This window comes from Cetorhinus maximus, chromosome 7 (genome assembly GCF_964194155.1).
Source record: "Cetorhinus maximus chromosome 7, sCetMax3.hap1.1, whole genome shotgun sequence".
NCBI classification, from domain to species: Eukaryota; Metazoa; Chordata; class Chondrichthyes; order Lamniformes; family Cetorhinidae; genus Cetorhinus; species Cetorhinus maximus.
The window spans coordinates 44,225,940-44,244,177 of record NC_135885.1 but is presented as its reverse complement, the minus strand read 5'-3'; the positions used below and the strand labels follow the sequence as shown (position 1 = coordinate 44,244,177).

The window sequence follows — 18,238 nt, the reverse complement described above, 5'->3', positions numbered from 1 at the left end:
CCTAGATGAACACTCAAGTGCAATAATGAGGCAGTGCTGCACTGTTGCTCGTGACACCCTTTTAGGACAAAATGAAAAATCAAGGTCCTGTGTATTTATTTTGATGGCTCAGGTAGACATTAGCTCTGAAGGATGCTACACTCATTTACACATGGGGCTGGATTTTACCCTCCCCTGCCGGCAGATTTGAAGGCGGTGGTGGTGGGGGGGGCGCGGGGGGGAGGCTCATAAAATCCAGCATGTGGCCTTCCCGCCACCTACCTGCCTGCCCCTAAATTTTATGGGGCAGTAGAGGCATCGGGTGGCCCACACTCCATCCTCACACCAATTGTGGTACTTAGGTGGCATATTAATGTCCACTTAAGGACCTCATTCCACCCCCGCCAGTATTTTACCCTCAGCCCCATGTGAAAAGCTCTGCAGTTTTAGTTGCCTGGGCTGTGTTGGGCAAGGTGAGGGAAAGGGCCTCCTTTGCGGGTCCTCTCTGCCCATTGGAGGCACCCCCCCCCCCTCCCCCCAGCAAACAAGATCACACTTCCCCTTGTACCCTACACCCTCTGGCCTCTAAAGCCTGGCCCCCCAGCTCCCTCACTGAGGCCTGCCAGCCTGACCCCAGTGAAATCTCTACCACTGATCTTGGTGTCCGGCTCCAGCAACGATCTCCATTGGGGACTGTTTGCAATTTTAGCAGTGGCAACCACTCCTGCCTGATGCTGCAGGGAACACAGAGCTAGCTGTCAGCCATCTGGTTAGCCAAGAGCTCTCTGAAGCTGGTCTTCCTTTCCCTGAGGGCCAAAAATCCTGCCTCCAGCCAACTGGCCATTAAATGACATCAGGTTTACCATTCTTCACCTATCCACCGACTATTTAGCCAAGAGTGGGGGTGGTTGGGGCGGTGCATGGAGAGGAGCCACAGCGCCGGTGAAAACCAGCCCAAGGTTAAGTTTTGGTGCACAAGAGATGTAGGCCTATTGATCAAAGTTGTTTTTGGGGCAAATTAGAGTAAATAAACTTTGTAAGACATTGTCCTACATTGTAACATAATGTTCAGATGGTACTTACCACATTATAGAGGCCAATACACCATCGCTCAAAGAGAATTTGCCCCGAAAACCCATTGACAAATGCAAACCAAAGCTGTAACAGAAAAAATCAACAGCTTATTCCCAATTGATTGTCCATCATCAGTAAGCTAACAGGCACTTAGAAAATAGGAGATTACTTCCGAATAATATAGGACTTTTTTTTCCAGTAAAAACCTTTCTCCCCATCATAAGAGAACATAATTTGGACTCAGCTATAACTTTGAAAGACATATCCTCTTCCTTCTCAATTCTGTTTTTTAAAGAAAGATCATGACTTTAAAAGGAATACAGCTGCTTGCCACATAAAATGGTACTCAGCTCCCGTGGAATCACACACAGCATGGGTCATCATCACTTATGGGGGAATGGGCTAATTATGCCACTGTCTTGCTACTCCTATACAACATTTGCCTTACCAGACAAAAAAAAAATGAAAATGGTATCACCCCTCAACAGAAAATGGCCACTCGCATGATTATAATCATTCTTTGGATGAGACTATAAATAAAGCCTCTACCTGCTCAATTTGACATAAAAGATTCTGCAGGATATTATGAGGTAGAGCCATGGAGTTCTCTCAATGTCATGGTCAACATTTAGTTTAATTCAATCAACACCAACAAAATGTGTTATCATTTATCTTGCTGCTGTCTGTGGAATCTTGCTTTGCAATGATTGGCTGCCATGTGTGCCAACATAATAACAATGACTCTTAATAGAGTCATAGAGGTCTACAGCATACAAAAAGGCCCTTCGGCCCATCAAGTCTGCGCCCGTCAAACAAGTACCTAACTATTCTAATCCCATTTTCCAGCACTAGGCCTATACCCTTGTATGCCATGGCATCGCAAGTGCACATCCAAATACTCTTAAATGTTATGAGGGTTTCTGCCTCTACCACCCTTTCAGGCAATGAGTTCCAGATTCCCACCACCCTCTGGGTGAAAAACTTCTTCCTCACATCCCCTCTAAATTCCTGCCCCTTACCTTAAATCTATGCCCCCTGGTTATAGATCCCTCCGCCAAGGGGAAAAGTTCCTTCCTGTCTACTCTATCAATGCTCCTCATAATTTTATACACCTCAATCATGTCGCTCCTCAATCTCCTCTGCACCAGGGAAAATAACCCCAGTCTATCCAATCTCTCCTCATAACTAAAACTCTCCAGCCCAGGCAACATCCTGGTAAATCTCCTCTGCATTCCCTTCATTAAAAGTAATTCACTGGTTTTGAGAGCTCAAAGTATCCCAAGGACCGGAAAAGTGTTATTTAAATGCAAGGTTTTTCTTTACATACAGCTAGCACTATGCAAAGGCTGCGCAATAATGAAATTAAACAAAATTAATAAATATGTCTATTACAAGCATAAAAAGGTTGTTTACTTGTATGATTAAGACTGACAAAGTTAGGTTCAATATCATGAAGTGTTAAAGTTCTCCCTGATAAACTATCACCACAAACAAAACATATCACATTTGAATCATTTACTGTTGCACAGCACCAAGGATGAGTTGGTTACATTGAAACGGTTTTTAATGCCATTTACTTGGGACACTAAAAGAAAACTTCAATTAACCCACGATAGGTGAGAAGCTGTAACTAATAAACAAATGAACTTGCTATTCATACCTCTAATCTTATGTATCTGTCTACTTATATAAAAGCTATGCATGTGCATGTTTCATCCACCAATTTTTTTAAAAATAGAAAAGCAAGTAATTATATTCTGGTTGTTTGCGATTGCTAAGAGACTGAAAACTGCCAGCATCTTCCAATCCTCACTGTACAACAGTTAAACTCTGACCAGCCATTAAGGTGTGGCACTGAAGGTACATAGCTGCACATTAACAGCATAGCTTACGTCTCCTTGCAAAACAGCACATCTCATTTACCAACGTGATAATGTCACTGCAGATGCATTAGTATATATCCATTTATAATCTATAATTCAACTATTCTATACTAAAAGTCTTCCATATAAACACGTTTCTTGGATAACTTTTACTTTCTATAACATCACAATGCTACCATCACTCTTTTCCAGTCACACGTTGCTGATCAGCTCGAAGTAAAAGAACAATAAATCAGAAAGAGGTAAAATAAATATGAATCAAAAGTGACAATGATGACGAGAAAGCTGCCAATGAGAAATTTGTGAGAATTTCTGAAGGCATCCAATCTTGAATGCCAATGCCACTAGATCGTATCAATAAAAGAAAGCTTTCAGGAAGCACTTTTCACAGAAAGTGTGGTAGAAATTTGGAACAATGCCTTTCTAAGGCTGTGAATGCTGGGACAATTGCAGCTTTCAAGACTGAGATACCTAAACTTCTGTTAGGTAAAAATATTAAGAGATATGGAGCAAAGACAGATAAATGGCATTCAGGTGCAGAATGGTCAGGACCTAGGAATATAATAGAAGTAGCAACATTCAGCCCCCTCTATCTTTTCCACTATGCAATGATATCATGGCTGATATGTGTTTTAAATCCACCTACCACCTTGGCACTGTAACCCCCAACACCATTGCCTAGCAAAAATCTATTAATCTCAGTTTTGAAAGTTTCAATTGACCAAGCCTCAAAAGCTTTTTTCTGGAAGTGGACAACTAGTTCCATTACCTTTTGCATGAAGAAGTGTTTCCTGAAACCCCCTCACAACTGAATGGCCTAGTTTTAATTCTGAAGTTATGTCCCCTTCTTCTGGGCACCCCGATCGGAGGAAAGAGTTTCTCTCTATCTAGCCTTTCAAGTCCTTGAATCTAACAGCAGAGCAGGGTCAACGGGCTAAATGACTTACTCTATTTCCAACGTTCCGATGTCCCAGTGTTAGGAAATAGAGATAGCTTAAGTTAGTTATATGTGTGTTTGGGTGTGTTAAGAATAAAGTGTATCTTTAAGTTTAAGTTGAATTTATATTTTTTCTATTTGTGGGTTAAAAGGTGAAACTTGGGATGTGGTTTCATTTTTGAGTGGAGACAGCAAATCTAAAGCTCTGTTTGTATATCTGCATTTCTAATGAGAGTTTTACGACTCTTGAAGGTTGGTCACACACACATAAAACTAAGAAGCAGTTTGAGTTCAGTTGGAAGCAGCTGCCAGAGAGACTGGACACAAGAGGGACAGATAGCTAGTCCCAAACTGAAATTGAAGCCAGGATTCCAGAGAGGCTGGGTACTGGGAGAGGGAACTGCAGAGAGAGCAGATTTTCCAAAAGAACTGAAACGTCGCAAAGCCAAGGAGTGAGACAGAAAGGAGGGGTCCCAAGAAGAACTTTTAGTCAAAGGAAGGACAGGAGTCTGGAAAAGGTCTTGTTCTGTGGCAGTAAGGAGCAGAGAGGAAGGCTTAAAGCTTAAAGAGAAGAAAAGCTGCAGGAAGCAGATTTAAAGCAAAAGCGGCTTGTGAGAAGTAAGAAGATCCAAAGAGACAGCTGAAGGTCTGTAACTCTTTACTATGGGCATGTGAAGCAGTGGTGTTTTGTTAGCATGGCTGAGTCAGTGATAGTGAGTATGTGGAAGGAAGTTTGAATGCACATGGCAATCCAGGGGAGAGGAATATCGGAAGGAGAGTTCGAAACCCTGGAGGTGGACTCTTGCAGAAGATGTCTGAGAGAAGGCATCTTTTGGGAGAAAGTTCGAAAGCGAGTTCTTCGTGAATGAAGTTTGGAAACCCTCGTGTAAAAGACGGAGTTCAATGAGACCGGCTGACTCTCAGTGTGACAAGCATCCAGGTGGAGTTGATGAGAGATCCGTAGCATCTGTTTGGGGTGGCATCTGTCACTTGGGGTAGAATCTTACCTATGGCAGGTGGGCTGGGCGGGGGCGGGCATGGAGCCGATTGCTGCCCACAATTGGCTGCGCACTGCCATTTTACGTGGGCGGGCCAATTAAGGCCCGCCCAGCAGCACTCAGCGCTACCTGTGCTGGCGGGGGGAGGAGGGAGAGTCAGGCCCAGCACAATGTGCGCAGCAATCTCCCTGAGGCACAGAGCTGCCTCGGGGCGATTGAATAGGTTATAAAACATTTAAATAAATGAAGTAAAAATTTATTTAAATATGTCCCCTCATGTGACAGCGAAATTGGAAAATTTATTTATTTTATAAAAGCTTCAGGAAACCTCATCCCGCCCATGGATGAGGTTTCCTGAAAAACACAAAGGGCGCTTGTGCTCTTCGCCTGCCTGCCAACCTTAAGGTTGGGCAGGCAGTGTTAAATAGTTCAATTGGTTTCTTAATGGCCTTAATAGGCTGTTGACTTTTCGGCGGATGCGCAGCCATCTCCAGCGTGTGTCCACCGAATGAAATGTCGAGATGACGTGATGAATTCCGGATACACGCCCAATGTCATCGCACATCATTTTACACATCGGCGTGTTGGGCCCACCCTCGCATGCCGACCAGAAGATTCAGCCCTTGGTTTCAGAGTGTGGTGTGTCTGACCACAGGTCACCTATTGGTTTACATTTAATGTGTACTTATTGTGAACATTAGAGTATAAGATAGCTTTTGTAATTTGTATTATCCTTACAAATCTGTATATATCTGTGAAGGTATGGTTGTGGGTGAAGGAGTATTATAATATAGTTCATCTTTTCAATGTTTTATTCTTCTGTTAAAAGTTTATCAGCTGACTCCTGCGATTCTCTCCAGTAGCCACTCTCCACGTATCTAAACAAATAATAAAAGTTAGGATCTATCAAGCTGGGTTCCACCCTGGGATCTGGCTTGTCCAGTAGTAACATCAGTTGGGGTCATAGCACCAGAAATGTTTCTTTGGTCACAACTTTTTTCTCAGCAAATTAAATTATAATTACAGTTTTCTCAAAAGTTTTCATTGGTCTACCAGCTCCTACCTTCCATAAACACCAAATGGCCCAAAACGCAGCCACCTTGTATGCTTGTCCACCATTCTACCTTTGTAAACTCAGCTAGCTTTCAGCCCTCCAACAAATATATCATTAATGTCATCATGTTCCTACCTGTCTCTCTTCGATCTTTGCAGGTTCCTGCAGCTTCCCATATCTTTCAGTCTTGCAATTCTGCCTTTTTTTTGCACATCCCCTCTTCTTTCATCGGTCAAAGCTTTCAACAATCTTGGCCAACTGTCTGGTTCTCCCCCTTTAATTACCTCTGCCTCTTATCTCTCTGTCTTTAAAACCCCCTCACAATTCAATTTTTGACCAAGATTCCTGTCATTTCTCCTAATCTCCCACACAGCATCTACTCATTTGCCTATTCAATTTTTTTTTGTCTTCCCTTAAGTTCTTTGGAACTATTTTTCATGCTGAAGGTAATATTTAAATGCAAGTTTTTAGGTAAAGGCAGATCCATTAATCTGAACACATATAGTACACATTTTCTAAGAATTTCCTTAGAATTTAGTCTACCTGACTGATATAATGATTCTCTTCAGGCTATTAGCTTCAGTTTTGTAAAACAATGAAACAGATGAAGAAAATCTAACAGACATTTTACAAAAGCTTTATAGACATGGTGTTTAAATTTTGTGCTTTAAAAAGATAAATGTATGACAGAGAAACAGGCCATCTCTGATCATGGAAGTCTACTGAGTAAACACCTGGGCAGTGTTTATTTACTTTTGAAATCTAAATGATTCTTTAATGAAAAAGTGAAACAGTATCACTGTACACAACAATATCTCATATGTTTTTGAAAATGATTTGAATGCAAACTGAACAATCAGTTTAATTTCAATAACTTGCAATCTCCCACGAGATAAGACCTTGGGGAAATCGGGGTTCTATGGGATCAGCATCGAACAGGGTGCAGGCAATGGGGCTGTATCAAAAGGTGTGCTGCAGATGGCAGAATGGATGAAAAGTCCACTAACTGCAACTATACTCCCTTGCCAAGTGGTTTTGCAAAATTGCAGTCGCCAATTTCTTACCTTGGAATTATGCTACAGCAGTAACAGTCCTGGCTTACCTCTTCTCCATGATCTCCACAAATGAGCCTTCTTCTGCAGTGCCTTCTCTTTTAAAATCAAAACTCATGAATTCCACTATTACCATCTGGAGCACAGAAGTGCTAGTTACTGCCATAAGCAGTCAGAACACTTTATGTTTAGTGGTGTGCCTATACAATTCAATATGCAACAGCACAATAGCACAACCCAGGGGTCTAACAACAGTATCCTCGGTTGATCTGAACTGGATAGTCATGTTGTTTGAACATGCCAGCACAGAACAGGTCACTCAGCTCAACTGTTTTATGCTGGTGTTTCAAATGAACTTCCTCCCATTCTACTTCATCAAACCCCATCAACATGTCCTTCTATTCCTTTGTGTCTTATCTGTTGATGTAGCTTTCCCTCCAAATATTTTGAAGGTACATTAGGACTAGTTAGATAAGGCCAATAAGCTGATTTATTTCATGATAAGTGCACTTAAAGAGCAACAGTCATGATTGGATTCACTTAATTCAAGAAGTATAACTTGTCTTTGTAAATACAGGATATGTAACAAACACACTGTGCTTTCCCACATCATTAGGTTGTATCGCTTGACTTAAACAAAATAACTTTTAACTACCATCCCAAATTCTAATCTTCTGTTTGTGCTGCTCCTGTAAAGAACCTTGGGACATTTTACCACATAAAAAGTGCTATATAAATGCAAGCTGTTGTTTTGGATCTGTTGAAAACTTGCCCTTATAGCATTCTGTTTAAAAATTTTGACTTTTTGTTTCTATATCTCATTTTATCATTCTGCATTTATAACCCGAAAAGAGGACATCTGCCACTCAATTCCAAAGGAGCACCTGCAACCAGAGCCCTCCTATATAAGTGATGCAGCCTGCAGCAGTTCTATCTAGGTAGTAAGGGTGACCTCAATCTTATGTGCAACCAGTCATTTCACATGCTTCTGCTCCCAAAGTAACACTTAGAAGAGCAAAAAGGCTTCTGATAACACCTACTTCAATGGAAAGGAAGATTGAGTGGGTTGTATAGTATGTGGCTGACCAATATCCAATACAGTTTTCTTCCTTACACACTTTGAAATTTCATCCAATATCTTATAACGTTAGAAACAAGGAAGAAATCCAATCCATCTCCAAGAATAAAACAATGCTTTGAGGAGAGAAAATGAAAAAAATGTTGGGAATTAGAAAATACACATCAAGCATAGGCACAACAGAGACAAGGGCAAAGCAAAGCCCCTTACTCTACCACAATGTTCCTTAAGCTCTTGCTTGAGAAGAGAATACCTTCCTGCACAATTGTGAATTTTTCCATTTGCCGCATCAGGCATTCTTGTTGGCTTTCTAGGTTCCCCTAATCCAAGATGTAAATATGAACAATGATGTTTATATAATGGTAGTAGTTTTCTAACATACGTCTTTCAGTGAAGCACTGCAGTCACTCTAAGAGTTGATTTCAGCAGTCTTAGTCACGTAATGTATAGGAAAATGATATATTCTTTTGTTTAAACGTGTTTTTTTTTACTGCATTTTAATTTTGCACATGTGTATGTGAAAACTCATTAGCAAGGACTTAGCATGCTCAAGTGGTTAAGTCATGTGGCTTACATCCACAATAGCTACTTTTTAGCAGGACAGAAGGCATTAAACATGCTCACTGTTCCTCAGCGAAGACTTGCTAAAAGACTAAGGAAGACTAATGAGTACCAACTGCTGACTGGGCTAGCTATCACCTAGTTTACTGGCAAATGAACACTCTAGAGTCAGGTACTGGAAGACACTGCCCTCGCCTGCATCATCCCCATACCTCCCTCACCACCAAAAAGAGTAAAAAAGATAGAGAATAAGCTGACTGAGCAACCTCAGTAGTCAGCAAAGCTAAGACCCTTACAACAAATGGGTGATAATGGATAGCGCGAAGGGAGAGGTTAGATACTGACCTTTACCCTGGGCTTCAGTTTCAATTCAGTTCCTATTGGGCATAGACATACAGCATAAGACAGCCCCAAATTCAGACTAACACTGCCACTCGGTCAACACAAATCAGCAATATCATTCAGACAGGTTGAAGGATGATTGGTGCAGGAAACAGAATGAATACCACATAAATGTGCAGGTGTTTGAGAGGTTCAGTTGAAGTAATTCTTGTGACAGAGCAGAGGGAACATCGCTCTGAATTTATAACTATCTTGGGTGTTTAATACTGATGAGGTCGCAAATGCAAACTATTCCATTCTCCTTGTAGTATCATATCATACCTTGATGAGCCCAACAAAACCTGGGTTTGTCCTACAATTTATGTTACTGATCACTTGAAGCTTCTCTGCACTGAATTTTAACAGCTAGTTTGTTTGCTTTGTATTTGTGGTCAGCTACCATATAGTATGCAGGAAATGTAAAAAAGCATGTAGTATTTATCTCTCCTCAGCCCAAGGAAGAAGGGGCCAAATTACATATAAATGCAGGGCTGGGGATTGGGAATATCTTAGATGTCACCTGAAAGTTCCAAGAGGTCTTGATCTTGTAGTTTAACCAGACTTAATATATTTTAAGGACTGAAACTCTACTTTTCATAGAATGATTACAGCACAGGGGGTGGCCATTCTGCCTGTTGTATCTGCGCTGGCTCCCTACAAGAGCAACTCAGTTGGCTCCTCTCCCCCGCCTTTTCCCCATAGCCCTGCAAATTATTTCTCTTCAGGTGCTTACCTAGATTCCTTTCGAAAGCCATGATTGAACCTGCTTCCAGCACACTCTCAGCCAGTGCATTCCAGATCCTAACCACTCATTATGTAAAAAGTTTAAACCTCTTTTGCCAATCACCTTATATCAATACCTTTTGGTTCTCGATCTTTCCACCGATTTATGCTGTCCAGATCCCTCAGGATTTTAACCACCTCTAGCAAATCCCTCAATCTTCTCTCTTCTGAGAACAACTCAAGCTTCACTAATCTATCCACGTGACTGAAGTCCCACATGCATGAAATTATTCTCTTAAAACTTTTCTGCACTCTCTCTAAAGCCTTCACATCATTCCTAAAGTATGGTTTCCAGTGTTCTATAGAGATTTGTCATAACTTTCTTGCTTTTATAATCTATGCCTTTAATTTATAAATCCCAGGATCCACTTTCTCAAACTGCTGTCATCTTCAATGATTTGCACAGATATACCACCAGTCTCTCTGTTTCTGCACATCTTTAATATCGTACCTTTTATTTTTCTGACATGCCATTACCTGCCAAAATAAACTTAATAAGAAGTCCAAAACAAAAACAAAAATAAAAATACCTGGAAAAACTCAGCAGGTCTGATAGCATCTGCGGAGAGGAACACAGTTAATGTTTCGAGTCCGTATGACTCTTCAACAGAACTAAGGAAAAATAGAAGATAGGTGAAATATAAGCTGGTTTAAGGAGGGGTGGGACAAGTAGAGCTGGATAGAGGGCCAGTGATAGGTGGAGATTGCCAAAAGATGTCATAGACAAAAGGACAAAGAGGTGTTGACGGTGGTGATATTAGCTAAGAAATGCGCTAATAGGTGACATTAAGGGTAGAAAGCAGGAGGAGCAAGGTACAGATAGCCCTAGTGAGGGTGGGGTGGGGGGGAAGGGATTGAAATAGGCAAAAAGGTAGAGATAAAACAATGGATGGAAATACATTTAAAAATAATGGAAATAGGTGGGAAAAGAAAAATCTATATAAATTATTGGAAAAAAGGGGGATCGGAAAGGGGGTGGGGATGGAGGAGAGAGTTCATGATCTAAAATTGTTGAACTCAATATTCAGTCCGGAAGGCTGTAAAGTGCCTAGTCAGAAGATGAGGTGCTGTTCCTCCAGTTTGTGTTGAGCTTCACTGAAACATTGCAGCAGGCCAAGGATGGACATGTGGGTATGAGAGCAGGGTAGAGTGTTGAAATGGCAAGCGACAGGGAGGTCTGGGTCATGCTTGCGGACAGACCGCAAAGCGGTCACCCAGTCTGCGTTTGGTCTCTCCAATGTAGAGGAAACCGCATTGGGAGCAAGGAATGCAGTAGACTAAGTTGAGGGAAGTGCAAGTGAAATGCTGCTTCACTTGAAAGGAGTGTTTAGGCCCTTGGACGGTGAGGAGAGGGGAAGTAAAGGGGCAGGTGTTGCACCTTCTGCGGTTGCATGGGAAGGTGCTGAGGGAGGGGGTTGAGGTGTAGGGGGTGATGGAGGAGTGGACCAGGGTGTCCCAGAGGGAACGATTTATATAGATTTTTCTTTTCCCACCTATTTCCATTATTTTTAAATGTATTTCCATCCATTGTGTTATCTCTACCTTTTAGCCTATTTCGATCCCTTCCCCCCACCCCAACCCCACTAGGGCTATCTGTACCTTGCTCGTCCTGCTTTCTACCCTTAATGTCACCTATTAGCACATTTCTTAGCTAATATCACCACCGTCAACACCTCTTTGTCCTTGTGCCTATGACATCTTTTGACAATCTCCACATATCACTGGCCCTCTATCCAGCTCTACTTGTCCCACCCCCCTTAAACCAGCTTATATTTCACCTCTCTTCTATTTTTCCTTCGTTTAGTTGAAGAGTCATACGGACTCGAAACGTTAACTGTGTTCCTCTCCGCAGATGCTGTCAGACCTGATGAGTTCATCCGGGTTTTTTTTTTTTTGTTTTTGTTTTGGATCTTCAGCATCCGCAGTTATTTGCTTTTATCTTAATAAGAAGTCCAATTGGCTGTTCATGTAAATCTTCTTGTCACTTAAGCCTTTTCCTTTAAGGTTGATGTAAGTATTACTCTTCTAACCCCTGACCAAGGATTTGGCTTGTGGATGACCTGGAGTAATTCCTGAACTTTAGCTAAGTGTTGCTCCAGAGTTGCATTGAGGAAATGGCTACTATTTTGATGGCATCGTGTGTTAGATGATGTCAGATCTGCCAGCTGCTATAACTCAAGTGGGCATTGATGATCCCACTTTATGAAGAACAGGGAGTTTTTTTAGGGTCTTGGCTAACATTACTCCCTCAGCCAATACTGGTAATAAACAGATTAATTGATCATTCATCTCTTGGCTGTTTGAAAGATGTTGCCATACCTCACTGATGAGCCATTCGACTTGCTGCTTCATTTGGAATGATGCTGGCTATTGTGTTAATTCTTCTGTAGCTTTTTTTGGTGGTTTGGAGAAATCAATGCTTTCTACAAATGTATTTTCCTAAAATTACATGTTGCAAAATATTGCGTTATAACATGCTTCCTATGGCAAATATGAAACCAGCATTTTGTTGTTGGAGGATAACTTTCATATGCCATCATCAACATCCAACTGGTTAAGTATAAAAAATTCCTGGTTTGAAACAAGCAAAACCAATGAACAAACCGATAAAAAACACTCCCAATTCATTTATTCATGCTGAACACATGGCAGTAAGTTTCAAACATGCAGTTCCAGTGCTCAAGACAAAATATTACAGGATCCTATGGTATCCTTGTGTTCCTGATTGTGTGGTGTCAACATTGCATCTTAGTCAATTCATTAGTGCTACCCATGAGAATGCCAGAGCTTGCATTAATGTGTTGGACCTACCCCATGCTGGCTATGGTGACATGGTCTTTAGAGCATACTATGATGGTATTTCTGTAACACAAGTCCCCTCTCCCCAAAAAAATCAAAACTGACAGTTCACCCCTTTGGCCACCAACACCACACAGCTAAAGCACTCTCCGTTTTGATTCAGAAGGATTGATGTTTGACCCCCATACTTCGAGTTTCAGCTTAAAGTGTTGCTCCCAAGTTGTATTGAGGAAATGGCTATTATTTTGATGGCACCATACGCTGGATGATGTCAGATCTGCCAGCTGCTGTGACTCAAATGGACATTGATGATCCGACAATTTGAAGACAGGAAGGGAGTTTTCTTAGGGTCTTGGTTAACATTACTACCTCAGCCAATACTGGTAATAAACAGATCAATTGATCATTCATCTCTTAGCTGTTTGAAGGATGTTACTATTGCAGAATAACTGCCTTGTTTGCCTTCATAAAAAGTCACTGCACTTCAAAAGGAATTCATTGTGTGAAACATCTGGAGGTGTTTTGATGTGATTAAGCACTATATAAATGCAAGGAGAAATAGTGTGACATCAGTGTTATACCAGTGTAAACAAAGCCCCAACTTCAGGCTCAACTTCTAACAGTCTCAAGGTAAATGCAGATGCCAGTAAGAGGACTTCAGCTACTGCAATACCAACAGTTTCTTTGCCATGTGATTGGACTTCAAAGGATTGACATCAACAGATGTTGCAGACCTCACTGATATTCGGAGCTTGCTTATATAAATCACTTTGGACAGAAGATAAATGACAGGCTAGTCTGAGTGCAATTTGTGTTAGAAAGCACAGTTCCCAACATAGTCAAGGTACAGAAGAATTCCCTGTTCCATCAGAATGTTAATGTTTACATTTGAGTGTGTTCACTTCAATTGACTAAGTAATTTGAGCTTTTCTTTTATACATTGGAAAGGGTCTGGATGCTTGGTATAAACTCAGCATAATTGTACAAATAATGAGTAACTGGGATTTGACAGCTTGGGAAAAATTAGCCAGAAGCCTCTAGCTTTTGATTAATGCTGTTATTGGCATTCTTGACAGTGGAGATCAGTTATATGGATGGTAGATTTTACTCTGCTATACGTCACAAGGTAGACTTGTCAAACATGCAGGAATTACTGTTGAACAATGAATCACATCAGCCACTTCAAGTAACAGAAACAAAAACAAAAGGCAACAGCAATCGATCCTGAAAGCAGTGAATTGGATCCATGTGGGCAAAGTTTTGTGGACCAGGATTGTCAAGAGCTCCTGATGTTCAATCCTACCAGCTGTAAACAGGAGCAGTTTCAGCAATTGTCTCACAGATTATTATGGAATACCTGACAGCTACAAGGAGTTTTAACAGTTTTAGAAGGGGAAAAAATATCCCTTCCCAAAATTAATGTGTTTCTTTTTTTTTATTTGTTCACGGGACGTGGGTGTCACTGGCTAGGCCAGTATTTATTACCCATCCCTAATTGCCCTTGTTCAGAAGGCATTTAAGAATCAACCACATTGCTGTGGGTCTGAAGTCACATGTAGGTCAGACCAGGTAAGGACAGCAGATTTCCTTCCCGAAAGGACATTAGTAAACCAGGTGGGTTTTTATGACAATCGACAATGGTTTCATGGTCATCATCAGACTTTTAATTCCAGATGTCTATTAAATTCAGATTGCATCATCTGCCACGGTGGGATTCAAACCCGGGTCCCCAGAGCATTACCCTGGGTCTCTGGATTACCAGTCCAGTGACAATGCCACTACGTCACCGCCTCCCCCAGTTTCAACCTAGGAAGCACAGTTCTATGCTCAGAGCAGCAATAAGCTGAGGTTGCGGCAAAGACACCAATTCACAATGCTACCCATTGACTTGAATGAGTGAATTTAAGCAACTAATCTTAGCTGACAGCTCAATTTAGTATGGAGGGAGTTAAACTGAGGCTTGTTCAGGTGAACATAATTCCCAGGTCATTATTCAAAGCAGCAACAACTTTCGGTACTAAAAACACATTAATTAGCTATTCATCTAAAGTGCTTATCGTGGGACATTGCTGCGTGCAAACTGGTAGTTGGATCTGCCTATCTAACAACCGTAACTACATTTCAAAACAAAATCATTGGCTGTGCATCATTTTGAGATATTCTGGGATACAATAAGACACAATATAAATGGATAAAAGCAAAATACTCCAGATGCTGGAAATCTGAAATAAAAACAAAGTGCTGGAAAAATTCAGCAGGCCTGACAGCATCTGTGGAGGGAGAAACAGAGTTAATGTTTAGGGTTGAATACAATATTTGACTTGAAACATTAACTCTGTTTCTCTCTCCACAGATGCTGCCAGACCTGTTGAGTTTTTCCAGCACTTTCTAACAGCTCCTTCTTTCTTCATGCGATCCAGCTTGAGAATTTACATGTTGAGTACACTAGCCTGTACCATCAGAGGATAAACATACAAGAATTACATGGTTGAAAATTATGTGGTGAAATAATGTTTAGGAGATAAAATGCTTTCTTCTAGATAAAACCTTTTGAATATCACTGTAGTATTGTATTACTGTTCAATTCAGCAAAAATTGGCATTGGAATTATGCCCCACAAAATTAATTACTAAAATTATTAAAATAACTTAGCATGTTAACATCACAGTATTCAGCACTAGGTTAATGTCAGGAAAAATTTTACATTGACTCGAATGGGTGGAACAACTGCCAATAATTGTCAGCTGTTTAGTGAGCCACCAGGGATTTGTAAGAGTAGGTAATGTCTGACAATCTTGGTTGAATTATTTTAAGTGACTAAAGTTGTGGTCAGGGACATCCATATCCAGTCTATGGATGTTATTCATACAGACTTCCAGAAGGTAACTGATAAAGTCCCTCACAAGAGATAGCTCAAGTTGAAGCTCATGACAATTAAGGCAAAGTATTGACCTAGTTAGAGCAGTAGCTGAGTGGCAGGAGGCAGACAACAGGGATAATGGGCAAGTACTTTAATTGGAAGGATGTGACTAATGGTCTCCCACAAGGATCTCTGTTTGAGTCTCAACTATTCACTATATTTATTAATGATATAGATGTTGAGATAGAAAGCCATGTATCCAAATTTGCTAATGACACAAAGATAGGTGGCAGTGTAAGCAGTGTAGGACTTAGGAGCAGGAGTAAGCCATTTGGCCCTGCGAGGGGCCCTTCAGTGTAGATGGAAGCGTAACATTACCAAGGGATATTTATATGTTAAGTGAATGGGAAAACTGTGGCAAATGGATTTCAGTGTAGGCAAATGTGAGGTCATCTATTTTGGACCTAAAAAGGATAGAACAGAGTACTTTCTAAATAGTGAAATTCTAGAAACAATGGAGACTCAAAGAGGCTTGTGGTGCACCTACATAGATTCTTTATTCTTTCATGGGATGTGGGCGTTGCTGGCCATCCCATTGTTGCCCATCCCTAATTGCACTTGAACTAAGTGGCTTGCTAGGCCATTTCAAAGGCCAGTTGAGTCAATCACACTGCTTTGGATCTGGAGTCACATGTAGGCCACGCCAGGTAAGCATGGCAGATTTCCTTCCCTATCGGACATCAGCAAGCAGGTGGGTTTTTACAAGAAATCAATGATAGGTGGTATGGTCACCATTACTGCACTAGCTTTATGTTCCAGATTTATTAACTGAATTTAAATTTCACTAGCTGCTGTGGTGGGATTTGAACCCGTATCCCCAGAGCATTTGCCCAGGCCTCTGGATTACTAGTCCAGTGACATTACCTCCATGCCCTATAGATCATTAAAATGTCATGAACAGGTATAGAAAATAATTAAAAAGGCAAAAGAATGCTGGCTAGAATACAACAGGGTAGAAGTCATGCTTCAGCCAGATAAAATCTCTGAGCAGTTCTGGGCACCACAGCTTAAGAACGATATCTTAAAGACTTGAAGGAGTGCAGCATAGATTTACCAGAATTATACCTGGACTCCAAGGTTAAAAGAAGAAATTACACAAATAGAGTTGCATTCCCTGGAATGTTGATGGTCAAAGAGTGGTTTGATTGACATTTTCAAGATTTAAGGGAAGCAGATAGGGTAGAGGGAAACAATTTCCGCTGGTTAGGGAGTCTGGGTATAGGGACATAGTCTAAAAATTAAAGCCTTTCAGGAATTAAATTAACAAACACTTCAATATGCAAAAGGTGGTGGAGGTTTTTTAAAAAGGTATTTTTTCCACAGGGTGTGGGGTTGCTGGCTGGCCAGCATTTATTGCCTACCCCTAATTGACCTTGAGAAGTTTGGAACTCTCTTCTTCATCAGAAATTCAGGCGAGATTAATTGTTAAATTTAAAACGGAGATTGATAGACTTTTGTTAACCAATGGTATTAAGGAATTTTTTTCTATTCACTCATGGGATGTGGACGGTCACTGGTTAGGGCAGCATCTATAGCCCATCCCTAATTGCCCTTGAGAAGGTGGGGCAAAAGCAGGTGTATCAAGTTAGGCTGCAGATCAGCTATGATATCACTAAATGGCAGTGTTCCTTCAATGTTGCTGGGTTAAAATCCTGGAACTCCCTTCTTAAGAGCACTGCGGGTGTTCCTGCAACAGATGGACTGCAGTGGTTCAAGAAGGCAGCACACCACCACCTTCTCAGGGGCAATTGGGGATGGGCAATAAATGCTGGCCTAGCCAGTGATGTCCACATCCCATGAACAAATTTTTAAAAAGGCTTGAGGAGTTAAATAGCTTACTTCTGTTCTTATGTTCCTATAAGGTTTACTCAATTAAATATGCACAAATGGAGTGAGCAGTAGAAAGAGTAAGATTACATATTGCAAAAATGAACGTACAGATTCACACTAGAATCAGAAACTACATCAACTAATCAATCGAAGCCTCTCTTTTATTGTTGAAAAACATGCTTACAGGAGAATTTTAATTTACACTTTTTTTTTCAATTTAATGTGGGTAGGTTCAAAGTATAGATTGAACAAAACACTATCCAATGGAGGACACTGTGTCAGCAGCTAATATATGTGTTCAAATGAAGCATTGCTGCCATTAGACATTGAAGGCTTGCAAGCATCCATGTTAAGAGGAATGGCAGTAAATATGCACATGAGATCAACACAACTTTGAAATAGTATGAAATATAACAGATGTGCATGTTTACAGCCATTTCTGTTCCCTCCATGCCCTAGATTGATCCCAGGTTTAGTGCAACAATTTCTCCTTTATAAGCTGTAGATTTAGAATGACACTCCTTACTTTAAAATTAGTATTAAGTTTTTGGCTTTTATGTTACATATTACACTCAGGTTTAGTGTTGTTGACTGAAAATTCATAATGTGACATGCTGGTACTGGGCATGACAGTTAACATGGCCCAATGCTTTGGTAAACAACAGTCAGGCCCAGCAGAAAAAAGATAATTTTTGCCTTTGTGGAATTTTTCAAACTTATGCAGTCATATTGCTAGAAAAACAAGGTTGACTATGTTTTTTCCTCAAGCTAGACTTTGCTTAACACAGGAAATGCAAGTTATGTTATGGCAGATGAAGATCAAATGTGCATTGTGGTGGTACACCTTGAAACAGAAGTATTCTCATGTGTTAATAAAGTCTGGTGAGACATTCAGTTCCATTGACCAAA

General features: G+C 40.8%; 1 protein-coding gene across 3 annotated transcripts in view; it reads right to left on the bottom strand.

Annotated features, from left to right (window-relative positions):
- Positions 1–18,238, bottom strand: part of atp8a2 (ATPase phospholipid transporting 8A2) — a 624,855-nt gene that overhangs the window by 111,483 nt on the left and 495,134 nt on the right. For all 3 annotated transcript variants that reach the window (XM_078545400.1, XM_078545401.1, XM_078545402.1), the window contains one exon: positions 1,063–1,137. In XM_078545400.1, the coding sequence (XP_078401526.1) occupies positions 1,063–1,137 (75 nt within the window). The remainder of the gene's footprint in view (positions 1–1,062; positions 1,138–18,238) is intronic.